This window comes from Anopheles aquasalis, chromosome 2 (genome assembly GCF_943734665.1).
Source record: "Anopheles aquasalis chromosome 2, idAnoAquaMG_Q_19, whole genome shotgun sequence".
NCBI classification, from domain to species: Eukaryota; Metazoa; Arthropoda; class Insecta; order Diptera; family Culicidae; genus Anopheles; species Anopheles aquasalis.
In genome coordinates, this window is record NC_064877.1 from 66685188 (window position 1) to 66708146 (window position 22959).

Here is a 22959-nt window from a genome sequence, read left to right on the forward strand (position 1 = left end):
AAATTGTTTACTGAAATCCGGATATTTGAGAATTTCCGGGGCTATTAGATTCTTTTTCAGTGTGTCGAACGCGTGTTGGCATTCGACTGTCCAAACAAATTTAGCGCCCTTTTTCAGTAAACTGTTTAGCGGTTTGGCCTTTTTGGCAAAATTTTCCACAAATTTCCTGTAATAGTTGCAAAATGCAACAAAGCGTCTGACCTCATCTGAGCTGGTAGGTATTGGGTAATTCCTAATTGTGTCGAACTTAGAATCGTCTGGGAAGATTCCCTTATCTGTTATTTTATGTCCTAAGTATGTTACTTCTGTTTTAAAAAATTTACATTTCTTAGGATTAAGTTTAAGATTATACTTTCTTAATCTTTCAAAAACCTTATCTAAGTTGTCAATGTGATGCCGTGCGCTGCACCCTGTGACAATTATATCATCAATGTAAACGAATGCTAGCTCTGGCGTTAAGCCTGCCATGGCTATAGCCATCATTCGTTGAAAACTATTAGGACTTATGTTCAACCCAAAGGGCATTCTTGTAAATTGATAATGTCCTGTTGGTGTGGAGAAAGCAGTATACTTTCTTGAATCTTTTTGCAATGGTATTTGATGGAACCCTGACATGAGGTCGAGCGTGCTAAAGTACTTTGCTCTTCCTAGTTGATCCAGAATTGTATCTATTCTCGGTAGAGGGAATTTATCCGGCAAAATTTTTTTGTTTATTTGCCTAAAATCCACCACTAATCTCCATTTCTTCTCACCGTTTTGTGCTTTTTTCGGCACCAAGAGGATTGGTGAGTTGTAGGCAGAAATGGAATGCTCTACGATCTTGTCTTTCAACATCTTGTTCACCTGTGTATTCATTTCTTCTGTTTGTGAGTGTATCTGTTTGTAGTTGGGGATGTATGAGGGGATGTTATCTGTTACTGAAATTTTCTGTTCGTAGAAATTATTGGTTGTTACCTGATCGTTTTCAGTGCAGAACGTGTCTGCGTATTTGCAAATGACTCGTTTTAAGTCGTTTCGAGCATATTGTGGTATTGCTTCGATTTCAATGCTTTCCAAAATGCTGTTTACCCTTTCGCTGTTTTGCTGCTTTTGGGACGCTGTTGTTCCAAGAGCCTGAAAATTGGCCAGTGGTTCAAATGTAGGCTGAAATTTGTTGTTTTGGATGATGACATTTCTGTCGGTTGTATTAATGAATTTAACCATAGCGTTGTCTTTGGCCACGATAGTGTTGCCGCAGAACACTCCTGGTTCTATTTGTTGTGCTAACACAACAGAATCTTCCTTAATGTGTAATGATCTAATTTTCCTGATTATCTCACTCCTCATTGGTATCATAAAGGTTCCGCCCCCGTTATCTTCAATGGGGTGTGCGATTGGGTGCCCTTCGAAAGAAAAGTAAAGTAGCCAATGCTCGTAATCGATTAGACATCGATGTTTCGTAAAAAAATCTCGTCCCAATATGCCATCGGCATTAATTTCAACCGATGCTGGTATGATGTGGAAGGTGTGTTGTACGTTGCAACCCTCGAATTGCAACGTGCCTACTGTTGTTCCTATTGTGGTGATTGAGTTGTTAGAAATCCCCGTAAGGTTAATAACATCCGTGGTGCAAGTTTTTTGGTTTGCTCTTGCTTTGTTGAGTTTGAACAGTGATACATCCGCCCCTGTGTCCAGGATTAAGGTAGTGAATCCATCATCCGTCATGTTTGTACGGATCCTGACGTAATTAACCGCCGAAATGTTTACGGATAATATTGGCAACTCTGGGGTTGCCCGTCGCCTAAAAAAGGTTGGTTATTGTCGCATTGCTGTTCATTGCTCTGGCTTTCCCCGGCCAGGTAAACCTTACCGGAGCCTTTGTTCTGGTAGTTATTTTGTTTCTTGTAGCTGTTGGTTTTTTGCTGTTGGGGGTAGTTATTATCGTACTTTGGTCCCGACCATTGCTTCTGGTATTTGTTGCCCCCTTTGTAATTGTTGCCCTGATAGTTTTGCTGCTGCCACTTCTTTTGTTGGTGGTTCTGCTTTTGCCATGACTTGGGCTTGTAGCCATTGGCTTCTCCTCTTGCTGCTAAAACCACCGTGTTCTTTGTCTTTGTCGCTTCTATCTCTTGCAATTCCTCGATTGCTAGCGGGATGGTGGCGAATTTGCTGGATTGGATAATAATTCTTGAATTATTATCCGCTATCCCCTCCGCCAGTGCCCTAAGCCCTGTCTTTGTGGCTTTTTCATCAGCTTTGGCTTCTTTAAGCCCTTCCTCTATGTACGCTTCTTTGAGGTCCCTCGTGAGCGTTTCAATCTCGACTCCGAAGTCCTCTAGTGTCCCTGTTTGCTTCGTGCTGAAAATTTGCGCATAGAGAGTTTCCGGCGTCCTCTTTTTGCGGCACCTGTCCTTGAGGCATTTCCGGATCTCCGCGATGGTTTTGGGTGTTTTGCCCACCACCGCTTGCGCCTTTCCCTCTAGTTTCGTAAGAATTGCTTTAATGGCTGTCTGGTTAGTGGTATCTGTTGTGAGCGTTTCCAATATGTCTAGGGCATTGCAAATCGCCTCAAGTTGCTTCTCGTTGCCGTCATATCTCGGCACGAGCGAAGACACCGCCTTGACGATTTCAAGCTGCGTCGTCATTTTGGCGCTTTTGGCTATGCTTACCAATTTTACGGCCGCTAAAACTGCGAACCCGACTCCCCTAAAAGAAATGGGTTCTTTACCCTCCAGCCTATTGTCTATGAAGTCCAAAATTTCGGCCAGGGTGCTGCGGGTCGATCTCAAAATGACCCTTTGCAGCCTCTCGTCAAGATCCTCTGCCAGAAAGAGGATCGCTTCATAAATAGCCCTGCTTTCTTTCTGCTTATTTACGAGGAATTCTTTCTTGTATTTTTTTCGTGTTTTTTAAAAAATCATTACGGATTTGTAGCAATTTGGAGGAAAGATTCTCCATCTATTTAGCCCGTGCCTCTGTGCACAGCACTTGTTTGATGTTTCTCGCCCGTATGGCACATTTTCTCGCTATAATGTCGATCGCTTTATCTGCTACGAGCACGTCGCTCATCCATTTCGCATACATTATACGTTGTTCTAGGTTCTTAATCGCGTATAACTTGTTCGCTTTCTCCTTGCCCGCATAGGCTTTCCTTACCGCCGTCGATGTTTTGTCGAGTTTTGCCCGCCACCGGAATTCGCCGCTTATCCTGCCGCTGCTCCTTCCTTCGCTGTCGTCGCTCTCGTCGCTGCTGATGGCGGGGTGTGGCTCGTAACCCGGTTCCTCGTAGTACTCCTTAACGCACTTTTCACGTTTTGTTTTTTCTCTGGTACTTCACATTTTACCCACTTTTCCGTTTGGTTGTGTGTCACTTTTATTATTGTTATTTTACTTTGGGAGTTCAAACACTTTGATGGCCGCCTTTTTGGCCTGTTTCTTCATTATCGAGAACACTGCCCTAATAAGTTTCTCCACTATAAGCACCGTCAGCAACACCATTATGCACGTTAGTTTAACATCTTGGCTCATGTGGTGCTCGGTGTGTACCTCTTGGTTTTGAATTATAACCAGGTCACTGGTACCACTCGCACTTGCCTCCGGCTTCGAGCTGCCTTTTCCCATCGCTAAAATGTTTGTTGCTAACCGTCAGCACTTTTTTTTTTCGTGCACACAATCACTGCGATCACTTATGTTCTGATCGATACTTTGATCAGCACTTTGATCACTTTCCGTTCACTATTGTTTTACACTTTTTGGCTGTTTTACCAACAAGTCACGGTCGCCATGTGATGGGCGTAACTTTACACTCGCGGGAACCTTGCATCGCTTGGTTAGAACACCCGCGTTTGTACGCCGATTGCAGTTTCGGGGTGTCCGTCGTGGCGGACAGCCAATGTTGTTAACTAAGTGGACTCGAGGTTGACCGGACAACCGTGGTGAATCACCCGTGAGTGATTCACCTACTCAGTGGAGAACGTTGGAAGTCATTGGGCCTTACCAGGGTAGGGGGACACCAATGCTTCATAGGAGACAAGAAGTAAGTGACACGATGATGTTCGGTTGAGTACTGACTTCTGTCTGACTTCTCTACTCGGAAGTCATCTTTATTTATACTGCCTTATCCGATACGTTTGTCGGATAGGAAGAGTTCCGATTTACAAAACATCTGCAAGCGCTACAAACATCTACGCTGCAGACCGCGTTTCGGCCGTAGCTTTCTCTTCCGCATGGCCTCGTTCTTAGGCGGTAGAACCTTTTCCGCAATCACCGGGGTGGCGCGTCGCATGTTTATGTTTACCTTGGGCGGTCCGGCCCGGTTGGCAACAATCGCCTGAGTTCGGGGTTTACCCATTCTTCGCCTATGGGTTACGCCTTTACCTCCCTAGCTAACGCCCGTGATGCATGTGACATCTACGCATCAGATGTTTGCGTCGCATCACCTCTGCTTAGCAGACTTTCATCTGTTTAGCAGACATGCTACACCGGAAAATCCCTTTCTCCACGTCCCTGGGTTTCTTTCAACGCCCCCCGGGGTGGGGGGGTGGGGAGTTGTTACTCGATTATTGCAGGGGTCGGTCGTCATTCCGCCTGCCTGCCAGTGAATGTTAGGTCGTTGGGCAACCCGGGGTTTCGGTCTCGGGATCTGCTTGTCGCTCCAAATCTGTATCGGGTTTTTGGGGGAAGGGGGGGAAGGAGCCCCCGAGAGCCGCCTCTGTCAGCGTGACGGTGTTATTTTTATGAAATTATGCTAAAAGCCCCAAGCCCCAAGCCCCAAGCATCCCGCCTCCTCCGTGTGTGCGCATGTATGTGTGCGTGGTTCGAGACCGAAACTCCCATCTCACATACGCACGCACGCATGTACCAGCGAGTAGCCGCTTTGCATACACGCCATTGCTTCTCTACCAGAATTCCGCTTTCTCTTTCGATGCCAAGCTCTCGCTTTCTCTTTCTACCACTCAAGGATTCATCGACTCCCTCCGCTCCTCCTTCTACTACACTCCGTCCCACCCAGCTCCCACCGATAGATCTGAATATGGAGATGTTTTTCTTTAATTTTCTCCTTCGGCCATGTTTTTCTCGGGAGCCACCACCGATGCTCGCCGGTTGCGGAGTTGGTTTGGAGTTTTGCTCCACGTTCGTGGTACGCTCCCTTTTCACCGTATTCGCTTGCTGCGTGTTGGCGTTCAAATCAAAACCTCATCAGCGGCCTGATCCGACAGAGACAGGCCCGGTGACTGGTACACCCAAGTTCGAACCACGACGATAGCTCGCGACTTCTGATTCTGGTTAATTTGATTCCCGGGTTCTTCCGCACCTTTTGCGCCCATCCGTTCGTCCGCTGGTCCGTCCGGTAAGGTACTGGAGAGACGAGTGTGTTTGTTGACGATAGCCGTTGCTACCGAGTTTGAGTAGTTAAGCCCCTGGTGCCCTGAAGTGCGCGCCACCCAAATTCCGAATTTCAATTTATTCGATCTGGCTTCGTTTGATTGCTGGCACGGAACGGTCCCAACCGGTAGCTGTGTTGTGTGTTGTGTTATCGCGACATCGCTACCGTCAATGTTCAAGTGCTTTACGCTCAAAAAAGAAGAGAAAAAAATGTGGAACAATCTCATTACAGTTCAATGCAAACCTAATGGGTAAACACTGTTGCGGAATGAAGCTAATAAGAGCCGAACGTCAGCACCAACCATCCGCGATCCACGTTCGATGTTCCATTTTGTGACTTTTGCCAGCCATGAGGCTGGCAGTGGAATTAACCCCATCGCTTAACGTTGATCCGGAATTGATTGCCTGCTTTAATGGCTATTTGACAAACCCGGCATGTGTGTTTGGTGGAAAAGGTGTTACAGGATGAAAAGGTGTGTAATAAGCGCGACCAAATACCCACGAGGGACGGTCAATTCATTTCAAGCGTAAAGTAAATGTTAGCTTACCACACACAAAAAATATCGAAACATGTAAAGGGGTTTTTTGCGAACTGAACAATCATGTCTTTTTAAGTTGTTAACGATGGTCAGTGTTTGAGTTGTAGGGTTTCTTTTGCAAAACAATTGCGTGACAATTGAGGGGCTCTTTCGTTGGTGTAATATAAAGCAACTCGAACTCGATGTGTGGGCATTTCCAAAACGAACTCTAAACATTAACAACACGACGAGATGGCCAGATTGTTCTTCGTTCTGTGTGCGGTTTGGACCGTTATAATGATTCTCACTATTGGTTTGCCTGTTCAAGGTCATCTTCAAAACTGTACTGCAGTTAATGCTACCACCGTAAGTTTTGAGCCACTTTTCAGCAACATTTTTGAACCTTAACTAAGTCCTCCTATTATGATAGGTATTCTGTTCCATTACCAACTACACTGGCCACAGTCACGGCTATCGAGGACATTTCAAAGGCATGAAGCCAATTAAATTGATAAAGAATGGCAACGAATAAAGAGCTTCTAGCGTTCACATCGTTATTTTTTGTGCATCGAACCGTCACTTGAGCTTTTCCACCTTCAACCACATACCACCATCGAGTGTGAGGATAACGCTTTCCGGGTCCAGCTTCACGGGGTAAACAGTTTTCTTGCAGGCCGTAAATCGGAAGCCGTTAAGCAGCAGTATCAAGCCAACTCTTGCCTGCATCAGACCGAATCGCAAACCGACACACATTCTAGGGCCCTCGCCGAACGGTGTCCACGCATAGGGATGACGCTTCGCTTCCTCTTCCGGTGTGAATCGCTCCGGATCATAGCGTTCGGGATCGGGGAAATATTCTGGATCATGGTGGATGGCATACACTGGTACCATCACCGAGGTACCAGCAGAGATGACAGTGTCCGTGTCCGGAACCTGATAATCCTTCGCAGCCAGCCGGAAATGAACCACTATCGGGGGATACTTGCGAAGCGTCTCTGAAGAAATAAATAGGAGCAAAGAATTGAACGAGACAGAATAAAAAAGGAAAGCAATCGCGACCAACCTTTCATAACTTTTTCCATGTAGTGCATCTCCATGATTGCCTCGTAGGTGAGCTGTCCATCGTGGCGTTTCAGTACCTCCTGGATGCTCTGGCGAGCCTTCTCCTGCAGCTCCTGGTTCATCGCCAGCTCGTACAGAGTGAACGCCAACAGCGTCGAAGAGGTGTCGAAACCGGCCAAGAAGAACAGGAACGCCTGAGCGGCAATCTCGTTGAACGTCAGCTTACCATCCTCGGACTTGGTTTCGTTATCGCTGCGCATCCCTATCAGTATGTTCATGAAATCGTGGCGCTCCACATTGTTCTCCACCCGGTGCTTGATCGTCTCTCGAACCACTTTCATGAAAAAATCAGAAACATCACGCTCAAATACACGAACACCAACTGCTCTCGCTAACCGGGGTGAGGTGTTGACCAGCAGGTTCCTCAAAGTGCCCGTCGACCGCTGGAAGATTTTGCGGCCCATCACACGGAACTCGGCCTCCGGATCACGCATACTGTTACACTCGATCCCGAACGCGCACATTCCGATCACATCGGTCGTGAAGCGTGCCAACAGATCCTTCAACTCAAACTCCGCCTCATCACGTGCCATTTCTTGCATAAAATCACGTAACTGCTCTCCTGCGGCCACTATGGTGGGATACATCATCTTCATCTTGCCCGAGGTAAACGTTGGTGAGATTTTGTTGCGCAGATTGCGCCACTTCTGTCCTTCGAGGTTGAACAGATGGGCGGATATGGGATCATGCTTCTCGTTGTAGTAATTACCGCGATCGTGAAAGTACTGAAAGTCTTTCACAAACACATTCTTGAGCAGCTCGAGATCGGTGATCAGTGCGATGGGTTTGAAGAAAAAGTAGATACCACCGAACGGATGCTTGCCCTTTAGCTCATTGTAGAGTTCCTGGAATCGCTCGCCAAGGTGCACGGTACGTCTCACATTATGCACATTTCCGAAAAATAGTTTCGGCTTAGCCTGCGGCACCTTCCGGTCCGTCCAGTATCGGTACCGTTTTGTGATGAGAAAGTAAAGCAAAATGCCAATTATCACCAGGATGTGGAACGTTGTCATCTTGAAGCCAGGATCAGCAGCTCAATGTGACGGATGAATTGTTTCCATTTACTGTCCTCCGTCGTCTAGCACACTTCACGCGACACTGATCTGCTCAACTAATGAAACCGCCGCAGACACCGCAAATTGGGGAGATAACACTTGACGTGAACCGAGACAAGTGATTAAAGCTTGTGCAAGTAATGGTATTTCTATAGTACTTCAGTGTCAAGAATCATGACGAGTGAATTGGACTGAGATTGATATGCCGTCAAATGATTTTAAGGTCAAATATTACATGTGAATCTTTCGAGGGCAAATGATTCTATAATGTATAGCAAGAGCGCAGCATTAATATGCACTAAAAGGTGTGGTCAATGTGAGATCAAAAAGAAACAGTTATTAACTAGAAATGTAGTACAGTAGCAGTGGTTTGACTTGATTTTTTATTGTTTCATTCATAACACTTCGCGCGATAACTTGTCGCAATTAATTACTTCGTATAATTTAAACAAATACAAATTAAACATAATATTATATGAAATGCCTAATGAAACTAACATAAGATAGAGGAAACTATTTCAATTTTTCTACCTTCAACCACATACCACCTTCTGGCGATAGGATGAAGCTCTTCACATCCAGCTTCAACGGTACAACGGTTTTGACACCGCGTGAAAACTGGAAGCTATTGAGCAGATAGGCTAACCCAATGCGTGCTTGCATCATTCCAAACCGCAGGCCAACGCAAATCCTTGGACCTTCACCGAACGGTGTCCAGGCGTACGGGTGGCGCTTCGCTTCCTCTTCCGGTGTGAACCGGTCCGGATCGAAACGTTCGGGATCGGGGAAATGTTCTGGATCGCGATGAATGGCATACACAGGAATCATAACCTTGGTGCCAGCCTCGAGCACTGTCTTGGTCTCAGGAACCTGATAATCCTTCGATGTAACTCGGAAATGCACGGGAACTGGAGGATACTTGCGAAGACTCTCTGTGAAAGGTAATAATGCATGTTATCACGACCAATTGGAGGTAAGCTGTTTAATAAATGTACCAACCTTTCAGTATTTGATCCAAATAATGCATCTCCAGAACGGACTCGTACGTTAGCTCTCCATTGTGACGCTTCAGCACCTCCTTCACACACTGGCGACCCTTCTCCTGCACCTCTGGCTGAAGTGCCAGCTCGTACAGCGTAAACGTGAGCAGCGTACTGGACGTCTCAAAGCCAGCCAAGAAAAACACAAACACCTGAGCGGCGATTTCGTGGAACGTCAGCTTACCCTCTTCAGACTTGACGTCCTTATCGCTGCGCATTCTTATCAGAATATCCATAAAATCGTTGCGCTGCACATTGTTCTCCACTCGGTACTTGATCGTATCGCGCACAACACCGAGGAAAAATTTCGAAACATCAGGGTGGACGGTGGTGATTCCAACAGCCTTCGCCAAACGGGGTAACGAGGTCGTCATCAGTCCCTTGAATTTTCCCCGAGGCCGCTGGAAGATCTTCCGGCCCATCTCGCGGAACTCGGCCTCCGGGTCACGCATACTGTTACACTCGATCCCAAACGCACACATGCCGATCACATCCGTCGTAAAGCGTGCCAACAAATCCTTCAGCTCAAACTCACTCTGCTTCACCACGGTTTCCTCCATGAAATCTCTGAACTGCTTTCCGGCTGCCTCGATCGTAGAGAACATCATCTTCATCTTGCCCGAGGTAAAGGTTGGTGATAGTTTGTTGCGCAAACTCTTCCACTTTTGCCCCTCGATGTTGAAGAGATGGGCGGATAGTGGGTCATACTTCTCGTTATAGTACACCCCACGATCATGGAAGTATTGAAAGTCCTTCACAAACACACACTTCAGCAGCTCGAGATCGGTGATCAGTGCGATGGGCGAGAAGAACATGTAGATACCCCCGAACGGATGCTTGCCCTTTAGCTCATGGTACAGCTCTTGGAATTTAACCGCCAGATGCATCTTCTGATTGACTTCCCGTACATTACCGAATATAAACTCGGGCTTCGACTGAGGCACTCCCCGATCCTTCCAATATTGGAAACGTTTGTCGAGCAGTAAATACACCACAAAGCATAACATTACGACCGAAATCGCTATGTCCAGGGGCTCCATTTTGATAAGCAACAACTGTTCGGATTCACACTTCACAAAAACAAATCCGTTAGCAGCAGCGGCAGCAGCAGTAGCAGAGAGAGACACCGAATTAAATTAGACCGGAAATGCTATTATCACTCTCCGGTGCAAACAACCGTGCGCACGAATAATGTCACAAAACGACTGCAATCCACTCGCTACGATGGGTTGCGCTCGACTAACGAAGACAGCACCAATTGTTGGACATTTTATGGTTACATCCCGTGGTTAACGTGACACTCGTTGTGGCCGAGATGATCAGCTGGTTTTGCGTTTGCTATCTCGCGCTATCTCGCCCCACTGTTTGCTTTACCGCTGACAAAGTGAGAACCGAGAGCTCGGTGATGAGCACGGATCATTCATCATGACGAGGCAGAACTACGAGATCACTCGAACATTCGCATGCAGATAATACCGCATCTAGGGCGAATGTGCACATAATCCAGTCCAAAGTACATTAAAACAGCTGAACTTTATTGCACATGTTCTCGTCTAATAACTTATTTGTAATATCTTAACACGTAATCATTATAAATAGTGGATACATCGCTCAGTCACAATCTCACTCGATCGCAAGGTGAAGAGTATTTCATAGTTTATCGACCTTCAACCAAAGACCACCCTTTGGCGCTAGAATGAAGCTTGAAATCGATAGGTCCATCGGGATGGATGTCTTCGAACTTGGCGCGAACCGGAATCCATCCAGCAGATAGGCCAACCCGATGCGTGCCTGCATCATGCCGAAGCGGAGACCCACACATATCCGTGGTCCCTCACCGAACGGAGTCCAGGCGTATGGGTGACGCTTCGATTCCTCCTCGGGGCTGAATCGCTCCGGATCGTACCGTGCTGGTTCCGGGAATATTTCCGGATCGTGGTGGATCGCGTGCACCGGAACCATCACCGCTGTACCGGCTTCCAGGACCGATTTTGTACCGGGTACCTGATAGTCCTTCGATGCGATACGGAAGTGAATTGGCACCGGAGGATACTTGCGAAGGGTTTCTGTGGGGAGGAGGTAAAGGCTGATTATTGCTAACTGCTGCCAAGAGCCACTCCGCATCACTACCCTTACCATTCAGGATTTGATCGAGGTACTTCATCTCCACTACAGCTTCGTACGACATTTTCCCATCGTGACGCTCCAACACTTCTCGCACACACTGGCGTCCCTTCTCCTGTACGTCCTGATTCAACGCCAGCTCGTACAGCGTCCAGGTCAGCAGCGTGCTCGACGTCTCAAAGCCAGCCAAGAAGAACACGAACGCCTGAGCAGCGATCTCATTGAAAGTCAGCGAATCATCATCCGATTTACTATCGTCCTTGCTCAACATCTTGATCAGAATGTCCACAAAATCATGCCGTTGCACATTATTCTTCAGCCGGTAATCGATCGTCTCACGGACGGCTCCCAAAAAGAAGTCGGACACCTCCGTATCGGTCAGCTTCATCCTCAGCATCCTGGCCAACTTTGGCATACCGTTGATCAATATCGTCTTAAACTTGCTCGGCGGAACCTCAAAGATCTTGCGTCCCATGGCCCGGAACTTTGCGTCCGGATCCTTCATGCTGTTGCACTCGATCCCGAATGCACACATGCCGATCACATCGGTCGTAAAGCGTGCCAACAGATCCTTCAGCTCGAACTCACTCTGCCGTTGCACCGTTTCCTCCATGAAATCTTTAAACTGCTTGCCGGCTGTTACGATCGTCGGGAACATCATCTTCATCTTGCCCGAGGTAAACGTCGGTGAAAGCTTGTTACGCAACGCTCGCCACTTTTGGCCCTCCAAATTGAACAGATGCGCGGACAACGGATCATCCCGCTCATTGTAGAACGTACCGCGATCGTGGAAGTACTGGAAATCCTTTACAAACACACACTTCAACAGCTCCAGATCGGTGATCAACGCAACCGGCTTCACGAACTGGTACATCCCGGCGAACGGGTGCTTGCCCTTGTACTCATCGTAGATCCGCTTCATCGGCACGGTAATGTGTTCCTCGGTACCGACGGTACGGAAGTTACCGAACAGCAGGTCACCCTGTGGCCCCGGGACGCCACGATCCTTCCAGTACGTTCGCTTCCGGTCAAGGAAATAGTAAACACCGGCGGCCACGACCGCCACCAGAAACGCTAAATCCACAAAATTAACCATCTTGACTCGCCTCGCGATAATCGATTGAACTCGGTTGCTCCGTGTGAACTGTCGAACTGTATCGCAAAATGAGTTGCCTTATACTCTCCAGAAACGCACGAGCATCGTAAAGATTGAGTACCGAGTGGCTAATTTCAAAATTACTTATCGCTTCCCTCTTGTTCATTCGACCCCATGTGATGATTGCTCGCGAATGTCAGCATGATTTGACGAATTTTCGGTCCACAGAATCGTCGGCGAACGATGAGTTGCGAAGCGTCTGCAAACAATCAGCTTCACCGGCTGCACGCTCCCCACGAAAGGTGATGATGCGTGATGTTTACAACGCATTGCGCTGGGAGGCATGAACACTTGTCTGGCGGGTGGAAGATAACGGCATGACTTGTCAGCATGCGAAAGTGTGACAATCGACAGCGTGAGGTGTGAATTGAAATCCATTACAGTACGGTACAGAGCGTAGTGTAACATTCATTCTAGTGACTTGAATGCTCGTTACTTATGCACACACATCAAGAGGAACACAAACAAACTACACACTGCCGAACGTTTATAAATACATCTGCGAAAGCATGAATGGTTGTGCGCGTGCGCCACTGAGGCATGACGATCACCTGCGCGATCACAGCGCGACCGCTTGACCATAGGTTACGATCATGAGATTTTTTCTTCGGTATATCTCACGATCAACAGCCCGGCTAGCTCAGTCGGTAGAGCATGAGACTCTTAATCTCAGGGTCGTGGGTTCGAGCCCCACGTTGGGCGCAAGACGATGCTTTTTTGTGTTGACTTATGTCCGTACCATATTTTTCGGTCCCCATCCTTACTCATCGTGTCATCTTAGTCACTCAATTGTCCTCGATTGGGTCCGTATCTTATCAGTGAACAGTACAGCAGCTACAGGGGGTTGTTCATCAGACATCAGCTATTCTACGACGTCGTTGTTTGGTGATTAAAAACCTGCTCCATCACGATGAGAGCACGGTTACGGGTGTCTAATCTTGTGCACGATCACAGCGACTGTCTGCCCTGTTCCGGTTATTACAAGGGACGCGTCAGTACTGTATCGCGGTAATTGTATCTTTCCCCATCTCCTGCCACCATATTTAATATCATGCTTGGCACAGATAGAACTCAACAACAGCACAGGGGTGTCAGCATTACCGCTGGATTGCGCCAGTTGAACAGCGGCATTTGAACGAACAGCTCGCTAAAAGCCATCACCATGTGGATCTATCTGTTACTTTTGGTGCTTTTGACCGCGATCTACTGGGTTCGACAGCGTCTATCCTACTGGAAGCAACGTGGTGTGGCATACGTCGAACCAAGCTTCCCACAAGGCAATCTCCAAGGGGTCGGTAAGCAACACCACATCGCACAGGTACTGCAGCGATGCTACCGGCAACTGAAAAGAACCAGCGCTGGCCCATACGGGGGCATGTACTTCTTCATCAACCCCGTGGCACTGCTGCTCGACCTCGACCTCATCAAATCGGTACTGGTAAAGGATTTCCAGTACTTTCACGATCGCAATCTGTACCACAACGATCGCGATGATCCATTGTCGCGCCACCTGGTAGCCATGGAGGGCACAAAGTGGAAGAATCTGCGCGCCAAACTAACGCCAACCTTCACCTCCGGCAAGATGAAGCTCATGTTCCCGACGGTAACGGCCGTGGCGGATGAGTTCACCAAGTGTTTGAGCCAAGAGTTGAAACGAAGCGGCGAGTTGGAGATGAAAGATCTGTTGGCACGCTTCACGACCGACGTCATCGGTACGGTTGCGTTCGGGCTCGAGTGTAACAGCTTAGCCGATCCACAGGCCAAGTTCCGGATGATGGGTCGCAAAATCTTCGAACCTTCGCCATCACGGATGATGAAGAATTTTCTCGCCAGCCAGTTCCCTGCCCTGGCACGGATGCTACGAGTGGTGCTAACGCCGGCCGACATTACCGACTTTTTCATGACCGTGGTGAAGGATACGGTGCAGTTCCGGGAGAAGAACAATGTGCAGCGGAATGATTTTATGACGCTGCTGATGAAGGTGATGAAGGAACAGGAGCAGAATGCACTGGTTGGGTCCTTCGGCGATCGCTTAACGATGGACGATATGGCAGCGCAGGCGTTTGTGTTCTTTTTGGCCGGTTTCGAAACGTCCTCGACGACGATGTCCTTCTGTCTCTACGAGCTGGCGCTACATCAGGACATACAGGAACGGGCACGACGGGAAGTGAACGATGTGTTGAAGAAACACGATTCCATCAGCTACGAAGCGGTACACGAGATGAAGTACATTGAGATGTGCATCAATGGTGAGTCTCTCTCTCTCATTACTTGGCCCTTCACCATCTCATCGCTCGGATTCGATTTATTCCAGAATCTCTACGAAAGTATCCGCCTGCCACCACGTTGACAAGGAAGGTCACTAAGGACTATCGCATTGGCGACACCAATCAAGTGCTTCCGAAGGGCCTCATGGTGGCCGTACCCGTCTACGCTCTCCATCACGATCCAGACTACTTCCCGGAACCGGAACGGTTCGATCCGGAACGGTTTTCCGCGCAACAAATGGAAAAGCGTCATCCATTTGCGTTTCTACCCTTTGGTGAAGGTCCACGCGTCTGCATCGGGCTTCGTTTTGGAATGATGCAAGCACGGATCGGGTTGGTGTATCTTTTGAAGCATTTCCGGTTTACCCTCGCTTCGAGGATGAGTGTTCCGCTGAAGATCACGCCCTCCAGTCCGATCCTCTCGATCGACGGTGGATTGTGGTTAAACATTGAAAAGCTGTAGCTACTGATTGCTAATGGGAACAAAAGTTCAAACTGTATTTTCTCTTCGATATTTAATTTGCAATGTTTTTATTATAAAGCGTGCTCTGTCAGCATTAGTTACACCTTCGTCACCTTCAACCACATTCCATCTTTGGGGTACAGAATTAAACTTGTTATAAGAAAATCCATCGGAATCGTTGTTTTCGGGCAGGGCTGCACACGATAGCCAGCAAGCAGAAGCGCCAATCCAATGCGAGACTGCATCATACCGAAGCGCAGTCCGATGCACATCCTTGGCCCCTCTCCGAACGGAAGCCATGCGAAGGGGTGTCGCTCTGCGATCGCTTCCAGTGTAAAGCGATCCGGATCGAATCGATCCGGTTCCGGAAAATACTGTGGATCGTGGTGCATCGCATAGATCGGCACCAGGACCGGTGTGTTGGCTTCGATGACTGAATCTGTCCCCGGGACAGGATAGTCTTTCGACGCTATCCGGAAGTGCACCGGTATCGATGGATACTTGCGCATGGTTTCTGCAAAAAGGAAAAGACACGTTGTTAGTGATTCCCGGTATAGAGCTACAGCATGTGGCATACCATTGAGAATTTGTTCCAAATATTTCATCTCCATGATGGCTTCGTACGTCATCTCACCACCATGGCGGTTAATGGCTTCCTTCACGCACTGCCTTGCTCGCTCCTGGATCTCCTCGTTGAGTGCGAGCTCATACAAAGCCCACGACAGTAGCGTGGCCGACGTTTCGAATCCAGCGGCAAAGAAGAGGAACGCTTGAGCGGCCAACTCCTTAAAGTTGAGTGTATCCTCACCGTTTCCGCTATTGTTCGGACGAGCTTCGTCCAGCATTCCGATCAGCAGATCCATGAAATCATTCCGTTTGATACCATGCTTCAACCGTTGATCGACCGTCTCGCGAAGGACGCGTAAGAAGTACTCGGACACATCGCGCGGTAGAAACCGTACGCCCAGCTTTTTCGCTAGATTCGGCGCAAGCATAATTAAAATTGCCGACAGTCCACCCGGTGGCTTCTCGTTGATCTTACGTCCCATCACTCGGAACTCGGCCTCAGGATCCTTCACACAGTTACACTCGATACCGAACGCACACGTTCCGATCACATCCGTCGTGAAGCGTGCCATCAAATCCAACAGGTCCACCTCACTGCCACCCTCCTCATCGGGCACGGTTTGCTGGAGAAAATCACAAAACTGACGACCCACGGCCACGATCGTCGGGAACATCATCTTCATCTTGCCCGAGGTAAACGTTGGCGAGAGCTTGTTGCGCATAAATCGCCACTCCTGACCCTCCAGATTGAACAGATGCGCCGTCAGTGGATCGTGCTTTTTATTGTAGTAACCACCGCGATCGTGGAAGTAGTGGAAATCTTTCACGAAGATGTTTTTCACCAGCTCCGGATCGTTGATGACGGCCGTCGGTGCGATCATCATGTAAGCGCCGGAGAAAGGATGTTTGCCCTTGCCAGTGTAGTACATCTCTTTCAGGACGGGCGTGAAGTGTACCTTCCGTCCAATATCCTTAAAGATGCCGAGGAAGAAGGCCGGTTTCAGGTAGGGTATTCCACGATCTTTCCAGTACGATTGCTTCCGTATAATGTAATACACGAGCGAACCAGCGACACCCAACAGAGCAACCACCACGGCAAGCAACGTTGACCAAACCATTTCGATGGAGGCAACGCTCGGCCAAATACTGAAGCATCAACATAGCAGCAAGACGCACCGTGGCGTTTACAGTCGGATAAAATCACGCTTATGACGTCACCGGGGGAGCGTGCTATGCGTGTATTTGTGGTATGTCGCATGCGCATCGCGGTCGCATTCGCGGGTTTGTTTATTGTATGAGATAATAGCACTGTGCTGGTCATTGAATTAAGTACACGACATTCAAGAGGATGAATTAAACTGCTGGTTGTTTGTATTTCAATTTAAACTCCACAAAATGTTTTAATGCAATGCGTTAGTGTATGTTTTATGCGGCTGAATAACTACTATCGCTAACGTTCAAGTGTGTATCAATCGATAAGAGTGCTCTGATAAGATTAGAATTTTATCGAAGCGCATTCTGTTGGCCAGCAGCGGCACTTTTGTCGTTGAAGGCAATGAAATGTTATGCGCATCATGAAGTGAATCATCTACAATTTAGCAACCTTCAACCAAAGACCATCTTTCGGACCCAAAATGAAGCTATTCTCGACGAACCGCATCGGGATCGAGGTTTTCTCGTACGTGCTAAACTGAAAGCTTTTCAGCAGATAGGCCAATCCAACTCGCGCTTGCATCATGCCGAACCGCAGGCCAATGCAATTCCTCGGTCCCTCCCCAAAAGGCGTAAAGGCAAATGGATGCCGTTTGGCTTCCTCCTCAGGGCTGAAGCGCTCCGGATCGAACTTGAGCGGCTCTGGGAATAGATCGGGATCCCGATGGATTGCATAGATCGGCACAAATACGGGAGTTCCGGCAAGGATAGTCGAATCGGTATCGGGAACACGGTAATCCTTGGCCGTCATTCGGAAGAGCATTGGTGCCGGAGGATATTTCCGCAAGGATTCTACATTAACGAAAGGAGGTTTTAAATTACACTCAATCTAAACGGACAGAGAAGGGCCAATCATTACCATTCAGGATTTGATCCAGATACTTCATCTCCAGAACGGACTCGTACGTCATCTCACCGTTGTGGCGTCCCAGCACATCATTCACACACTGGCGTCCCCGTTGCTGAATCTCCTGGTTCTGGGCCAGCTCGTACAGCGTCCAGGTGAGCAGCGTCGACGAAGTCTCAAATCCGGCAAAAAAGAACACAAACGCCTGTGCCGCTACTTCGTTAAACGTGAGCGACTCTTCCGGGTTCTCGGTGTTGCGTAGCATTTTGATGAGTAAATCCATGAAATCGTTCCGCTGGATTCCATGCTCCACCCGGTAATCGATCGTTTCGCGCACCACATTCAACAGAAACTCGGACACATCCGTATCGATGATACGTAAACCGAAAAACTTGCACAGCTTCGGTACCAACTGTATCAGCATGTTCTTTCCATTCGACGGCTGCTCATCGATCAGCCGTTTGCCGATGGCGCGAAATTTGGCGTCCGGATCCTTCATGCTGTTACACTCGATGCCAAACGCGCACGTTCCGATTACGTCCGTGGTGAAGCGTGCCAAGATATCTTTCAGCTCAAACTCGTCCTGCTTCTCGACCGTGGTCAGCATGAAATCGTTCAGTTGCTTGCCGGCGACTACGATCGTCGGAAACATCATCTTCATCTTGCCCGAGGTAAACGTTGGCGAGAGCTTGTTGCGCAGATTGCGCCACTTTTGACCATCGAGATTGAAGAGATGGGCAGACAGGGGATCATGCTTTTCATTATAGAACAGCCCTCGATCGTGGAAGTACTGGAAATCCTTCACAAGCACAGTTTTGATCAGATCGAGATCGGTCAGCAGTACGATAGGTGACAGGAACATGTACGCTCCCATAAACGGATATTTGCCTTTATGTTCGCCATAGTACTGTTCTAGCTGAGTCGTTAAGTGTTCCTTCGTACCGGCGTCCTTAAAGCTGCCAAAGAAAAATGCCGGCTTTGGGTGGGGCACTCCACAATCTTTCCAGTATGATTGCTTGCGAACGACGTAATACACGAAGCCGCCCACTACCGCCGCAATCGCGACCAACGCTTCGAGGGAGAACAACATCATTGCTGTTCGATTGCTCCGGGTTGACTAATCGGGTGGCAGTGGCTCAATGGTGCTGGACAACAGTAACGAGCATCACAAACATCACGATGCTCACGCCAATGTTTGTGTGAACTTGAGAGTTGATATTTTTGGACCAGAATAGCAAGTAATACCCGCGAAACCCCGCGGTGTACAAACGTGTGTATGTCGATAAGATTAATTGAACGACAGCCCCGTTCGAACGAGTTGGACAAAAAGAAGATCATTTTTAGGTTCAGCAAGGTAATAAATTAAGCATGTGGAATTTTAAATTTGAACGTAGGCAAAACATAATTTAAATGAGTCAATAATTAATATGATACAGTTACTTCTAAGCAGATCTAATAAATGGCGTTACCGTTAAATTTGCCAGTGGTTGGCATTTTTTAAATTAAAGTTAATCAAGCTAAAATGTAAAAAAAACACATTTTTTAGCAAATTTTATTGTCTAAAATCTTTTGCACAATTACGAACGAGTCAAACAATGAAGTAATGATATAAAAAATTTAAATTAAAACGATGGGAGCTAAGCATTCCTCAGTGTTAAAATCTTGATAATTCATTATTTCTAAATACATTACTGCCATTTTGTTCAGTCATTATGAGTTGAAAAAGTGAACAACAAGGATGACTTGGTATCAACGCGTTAAAAAAACGAAAAACGATGAACGATAAACCTTCGTGAGCGAGTGCATGCAGACAGCCAGTGTCTCTAGTGTATATAAGATAGGCATTTTATAATGCATGGTCTGTTCATAGATAAGAAGCCACAAAATCTTGTCAGCCTCGTTTCGGGCGCCTCAGTTCTTTTTCATCCACACCGGGAAACCATTAGTCGCGAAAAGCTCCTCTGACAATCCAGTGCACCATGTTCTGGCATCTTTTTCTTGTGGCGCTCCTGTTGGGCGTGCTGTGGATACGGAAACGGTTCACCTACTGGAAAGATCGCGGCGTACCGTACTTGGAACCAACGTTTCCACATGGAAATCTCAGTGGAATGGGCAACACCGTTCATATGGCAGACATCACGCGCAATATCTACCAGCAACTGAAACCGAAGGCCAACGGCACTGGATTCGTGGGCATGTACTTCTTCATTAACCCCGTCACACTGCTCGTCGATCTCGATCTCATCAAGTCGGTGCTGGTAAAGGACTTTCAGTACTTTCACGATCGTGCCGTCTACCATAATGGGAAAGATGATCCCTTGTCGGAGCACCTGTTCGCCATGGAGGGTAACAAGTGGCGCATGCTCAGGTCGAAGCTGACGCCAACCTTTACGTCCGGTAAAATGAAAATGATGTACCCCACAATACTGACCGTGGCCGAAGAGTTCAGCAAATGTATCGCCAATGAGATCAGAGTGCAGGATGAGCTGGAACTGAAGGAGCTTCTGGCCCGCTTCACCACCGACGTGATCGGAAACTGCGCGTTTGGACTGGAGTGTAACAGTCTGAAAGATGCCGAGGCCGAATTCCGCCGCATGGGTAGAAAAGTGTTCGAAGCTTCACGGTTGAAAATCGTGAAACGATTCCTCTCGTCACAGTATCCCAATCTGTCCCGGAAACTCGGTGTCACCAGTACGGCACCGGATGTGTCCAAGTTCTTCTTGGGTGCCGTAAAGGATACGGTTCAGTATCGCCTCAAACACAATGTGCAACGTAATGATTTCATGGACCTGCTGATGGAGCTTATGAAGGAGCAGGATCGCGACGGACTGTCAATCGAAGAAGCTGCTGCACAGGCGTTCGTGTTCTTCCTGGCCGGATTCGAAACCTCCTCGACGGCGATGTCATTCTGTCTGTACGAGCTGGCAAAATCTGAGGAACTTCAGCGTAAGGCCCGAGCTGACGTGACGGAGGTGCTAGCTCGCCACGACGGTAAGCTCAGTTACGAGGCACTCCAGGACATGAAATACATTGAAATGTGCATCAATGGTACGTACAGGCGGCCTCTTTTCCCAGTAGCACACATACAATGAGGACACTTTTTCTTTCTACAGAATCTCTGCGCAAGTATTCCCCCGCGGCGACAATCATCCGGATCGCCACGAAAGACTATCCCGTGCCCGGTACGAAGCACATCATCCCGAAAGGCCAAACGGTCCTGGTGCCGGTGCATGCACTCCATCATGATCCGGAATACTATCCGAACCCGGAGCGCTACCAACCGGAACGGTTCGACGAGGCAACAAAATCGAAACGGAATCCTTACACCTTCCTTCCTTTCGGAGAAGGACCTCGTAATTGCATAGGGCTGCGGTTCGGGTTGATGCAGGCCCGGATCGGACTGGCCGTTCTGTTGAGAAATTTCCGATTTACAATTTCGCCCAAGATGCCCACCCCTTTGCCCATCTCCAAGTCAAGCACCGTCTTCTCCATCGAAGGTGGTCTACACTTGAGGGTGGAGAAGGTCTAGTCGGGCCGTTAGGTAAAGGCTTCATATCTCGCTCTAGAATATGCAGCATCACCGACAATAAATAAAGGCATATTACAGTTGATTGTCTTATCTCGCGCAGCTAAGTATCGCTGCTCCAAATCTCCGGTTTCTCAGGTGCTATTCATTCCCGTAGCAAATCTCTTGGTAACACCGAGGCTCATCATGCAACAAATCATATTTTGGCCACACGATGCGACCTTTCAGACACAGTATCACGCCTGCTGCTAGTAGAACCGGTTACCGGCCGCTTCGGTTTCAACGACCTCAATCAAGACATAATGGGCACGCCATTCGCCGGCCTCACAGACACAATTGGCGTTATCATGCGCGGTGCTCGGTGCTGGTAGTTTGCGTGCATTGTGATTTGCTCGCTTCAGCTCCACCACGGAAACGAATCTTCGCCATGTCAGTCTTGCTGGTGACCACTACTCGACAACATGTTGGCCACTGTTGGTTTACTCTTCGCGACCGTGCTCGTGCTGTGTTATGGTTGGATTCGGCGACGGTCGCGCTTCTGGCGCGATCGTTCGGTCGCCTACATCGAGCCACAGTTTCCGTACGGCAACTTCAAAACCCTCGGCAAAGTGGAACACATAGCACCGATCACGCAGCGTCACTACGATCATTTCAAGCATCTCGGTGTCCCATACGGTGGTGTTTTCATGCTGATATCCCCCGTGCTGTACATCTTCGACCCAGCGCTCATCAAAACGCTGCTCGTGAAGGACTTCCACTACTTTCCGAACCGTGGGGTGTACTTTAACGAACGTGATGATCCCCTTTCAGCGCACATGTTCGCCATCGAGGGTCAAAAATGGCGAGCACTGCGTGCCAAACTCTCGCCCACCTTCACCTCGGGCCGCATTCGGATGACGCTGCCACTCGTAGTGGAAGTGAGCCACCGGTTGACGGATCATCTGCGCGATGCGATCGGCACCTCCACGTCGGAGGTGGTCGAGATGCACGATCTGCTTTCGCGCTACACAATCGACGTGATCGGTGCGTGCGCGTTCGGTATCGAGTGTAACAGCTTCCTCGAACCGGACAACGAGTTTCGGCGGTACGGTAAGATCGCGTTCGATAAGCTTCCTCACTCCCCACTCGTTGTCTACCTGATGAAGGCGTTCCGGGCGCACGCGAACGCCCTCGGCATGAAGCAGCTGAACGGTGATGTGTCGAGCTTCTTCTTCAAGGTGGTCAAGGACACGGTGGAGTACCGTGAGCGGGAGCAGATCGTGCGCAACGACTTTATGGATCTGCTGCTGAAGCTCAAGAATACGGGCCGGTTGGAGATGGACGGGGAGGAGATCGGTCGTCTAACGTTCGAAGAGATTGCGGCGCAAGCGTTCATTTTCTTCACCGCCGGTTACGATACTTCATCCACTGCCATGACCTACACGTTGTACGAGCTCGCCCTGAACCAGCAAGCCCAAGAGAAGGCTCGCGAGTGCGTCCAGCGGACGCTCGACAAGTACGGTGGTGAGCTGACCTACGAAGCCGTCTCCGATATGCCGTATCTCGAGCAGTGCATCAACGGTAACCGGAGAGATGACGGAACGATCACTGCTGTCTGCGTGGCACTATCTCATTTCAACGTTTCCCTCTTTCTTCGTACTTCATTCCAGAAACTCTCCGTAAGCATCCGCCGGTGGCCCTTCTGGAGCGGAACGCTGA

General features: G+C 48.5%; 7 protein-coding genes and 1 non-coding gene across 8 annotated transcripts in view; 3 read left to right on the top strand and 5 right to left on the bottom strand.

Annotated features, from left to right (window-relative positions):
* Window positions 1-5847: 5847 nt before the first annotated feature.
* On the bottom strand, window positions 5848-8098 carry LOC126571107 (probable cytochrome P450 6a23). The gene is made up of 2 exons (XM_050229375.1): window positions 6946-8098; window positions 5848-6877 (listed from the first exon to the last, which is right to left on the bottom strand). The coding sequence occupies exons 1-2, from the start codon at window positions 8015-8017 to the stop codon at window positions 6459-6461; spliced, it is 1491 nt and encodes a 496-aa protein (XP_050085332.1). The 5' UTR covers window positions 8018-8098; the 3' UTR covers window positions 5848-6458.
* A 323-nt stretch (window positions 8099-8421) lies between these two features.
* LOC126571104 (probable cytochrome P450 6a14) lies at window positions 8422-10329 on the bottom strand. The gene is made up of 2 exons (XM_050229371.1): window positions 9059-10329; window positions 8422-8991 (listed from the first exon to the last, which is right to left on the bottom strand). Exons 1-2 carry the CDS (start codon window positions 10137-10139, stop codon window positions 8573-8575), a joined length of 1500 nt encoding a protein of 499 aa, XP_050085328.1. The 5' UTR covers window positions 10140-10329; the 3' UTR covers window positions 8422-8572.
* A 309-nt stretch (window positions 10330-10638) lies between these two features.
* Window positions 10639-12357, bottom strand: LOC126571105 (probable cytochrome P450 6a23). The gene is made up of 2 exons (XM_050229372.1): window positions 11236-12357; window positions 10639-11165 (listed from the first exon to the last, which is right to left on the bottom strand). The coding sequence occupies exons 1-2, from the start codon at window positions 12317-12319 to the stop codon at window positions 10750-10752; spliced, it is 1500 nt and encodes a 499-aa protein (XP_050085329.1). The 5' UTR covers window positions 12320-12357; the 3' UTR covers window positions 10639-10749.
* Window positions 12358-13008: 651 nt separating this feature from the next.
* Trnak-cuu (transfer RNA lysine (anticodon CUU)) lies at window positions 13009-13081 on the top strand. Its single transcript has one exon. It is a non-coding gene; the product is annotated as a tRNA-Lys (tRNA).
* A 229-nt stretch (window positions 13082-13310) lies between these two features.
* Window positions 13311-21276, top strand: LOC126576594 (uncharacterized). Its single transcript, XM_050237905.1, has 5 exons — window positions 13311-14628; window positions 14694-15105; window positions 18085-18406; window positions 19682-20783; window positions 20849-21276. The coding sequence occupies exons 1-5, from the start codon at window positions 13542-13544 to the stop codon at window positions 21262-21264; spliced, it is 3339 nt and encodes a 1112-aa protein (XP_050093862.1). The 5' UTR covers window positions 13311-13541; the 3' UTR covers window positions 21265-21276.
* On the bottom strand, window positions 15076-16949 carry LOC126571103 (probable cytochrome P450 6a14). The gene is made up of 2 exons (XM_050229370.1): window positions 15687-16949; window positions 15076-15623 (listed from the first exon to the last, which is right to left on the bottom strand). The coding sequence occupies exons 1-2, from the start codon at window positions 16792-16794 to the stop codon at window positions 15208-15210; spliced, it is 1524 nt and encodes a 507-aa protein (XP_050085327.1). The 5' UTR covers window positions 16795-16949; the 3' UTR covers window positions 15076-15207.
* Window positions 17016-18863, bottom strand: LOC126571106 (probable cytochrome P450 6a23). Its single transcript, XM_050229374.1, has 2 exons — window positions 17748-18863; window positions 17016-17680 (listed from the first exon to the last, which is right to left on the bottom strand). Exons 1-2 carry the CDS (start codon window positions 18826-18828, stop codon window positions 17265-17267), a joined length of 1497 nt encoding a protein of 498 aa, XP_050085331.1. The 5' UTR covers window positions 18829-18863; the 3' UTR covers window positions 17016-17264.
* A 433-nt stretch (window positions 21277-21709) lies between the features above and the next one.
* Window positions 21710-22959, top strand: part of LOC126571111 (cytochrome P450 6a8-like) — a 1655-nt gene continuing 405 nt past the window's right edge. The window contains exons 1-2 of the mRNA XM_050229379.1: window positions 21710-22821; window positions 22911-22959. The exon at window positions 22911-22959 is cut by the window's right edge and continues 405 nt beyond it. Coding sequence (XP_050085336.1) covers window positions 21723-22821; window positions 22911-22959 — 1148 coding nt within the window. The 5' untranslated portion in view covers window positions 21710-21722. The remainder of the gene's footprint in view (window positions 22822-22910) is intronic.

Excerpts from the sequence above, each read along its gene's own strand:
- LOC126571106 (XM_050229374.1), bottom strand. The coding sequence starts at position 18,828 with ATGATGTTGTTCTCCCTCGAAGCGTTGGTCGCGATTGCGGCGGTAGTG. Across the intron at positions 17,681-17,747 it reads TCTGGATCAAATCCTGAATG|AATCCTTGCGGAAATATCCT; the intron begins GTAATGATTGGC and ends TCGTTAATGTAG.
- LOC126571105 (XM_050229372.1), bottom strand. The coding sequence starts at position 12,319 with ATGGTTAATTTTGTGGATTTAGCGTTTCTGGTGGCGGTCGTGGCCGCC. Across the intron at positions 11,166-11,235 it reads CCTCGATCAAATCCTGAATG|AAACCCTTCGCAAGTATCCT; the intron begins GTAAGGGTAGTG and ends TCCTCCCCACAG.
- LOC126576594 (XM_050237905.1), top strand. The coding sequence starts at position 13,542 with ATGTGGATCTATCTGTTACTTTTGGTGCTTTTGACCGCGATCTACTGG. Across the intron at positions 14,629-14,693 it reads CATTGAGATGTGCATCAATG|AATCTCTACGAAAGTATCCG; the intron begins GTGAGTCTCTCT and ends GATTTATTCCAG. Across the intron at positions 18,407-19,681 it reads TCATCTTCATCTTGCCCGAG|TCGCGAAAAGCTCCTCTGAC; the intron begins GTAAACGTTGGC and ends GGAAACCATTAG.
- LOC126571103 (XM_050229370.1), bottom strand. The coding sequence starts at position 16,794 with ATGGTTTGGTCAACGTTGCTTGCCGTGGTGGTTGCTCTGTTGGGTGTC. Across the intron at positions 15,624-15,686 it reads TTTGGAACAAATTCTCAATG|AAACCATGCGCAAGTATCCA; the intron begins GTATGCCACATG and ends TCCTTTTTGCAG.
- LOC126571107 (XM_050229375.1), bottom strand. The coding sequence starts at position 8,017 with ATGACAACGTTCCACATCCTGGTGATAATTGGCATTTTGCTTTACTTT. Across the intron at positions 6,878-6,945 it reads CATGGAAAAAGTTATGAAAG|AGACGCTTCGCAAGTATCCC; the intron begins GTTGGTCGCGAT and ends TTATTTCTTCAG.
- LOC126571104 (XM_050229371.1), bottom strand. The coding sequence starts at position 10,139 with ATGGAGCCCCTGGACATAGCGATTTCGGTCGTAATGTTATGCTTTGTG. Across the intron at positions 8,992-9,058 it reads TTTGGATCAAATACTGAAAG|AGAGTCTTCGCAAGTATCCT; the intron begins GTTGGTACATTT and ends TACCTTTCACAG.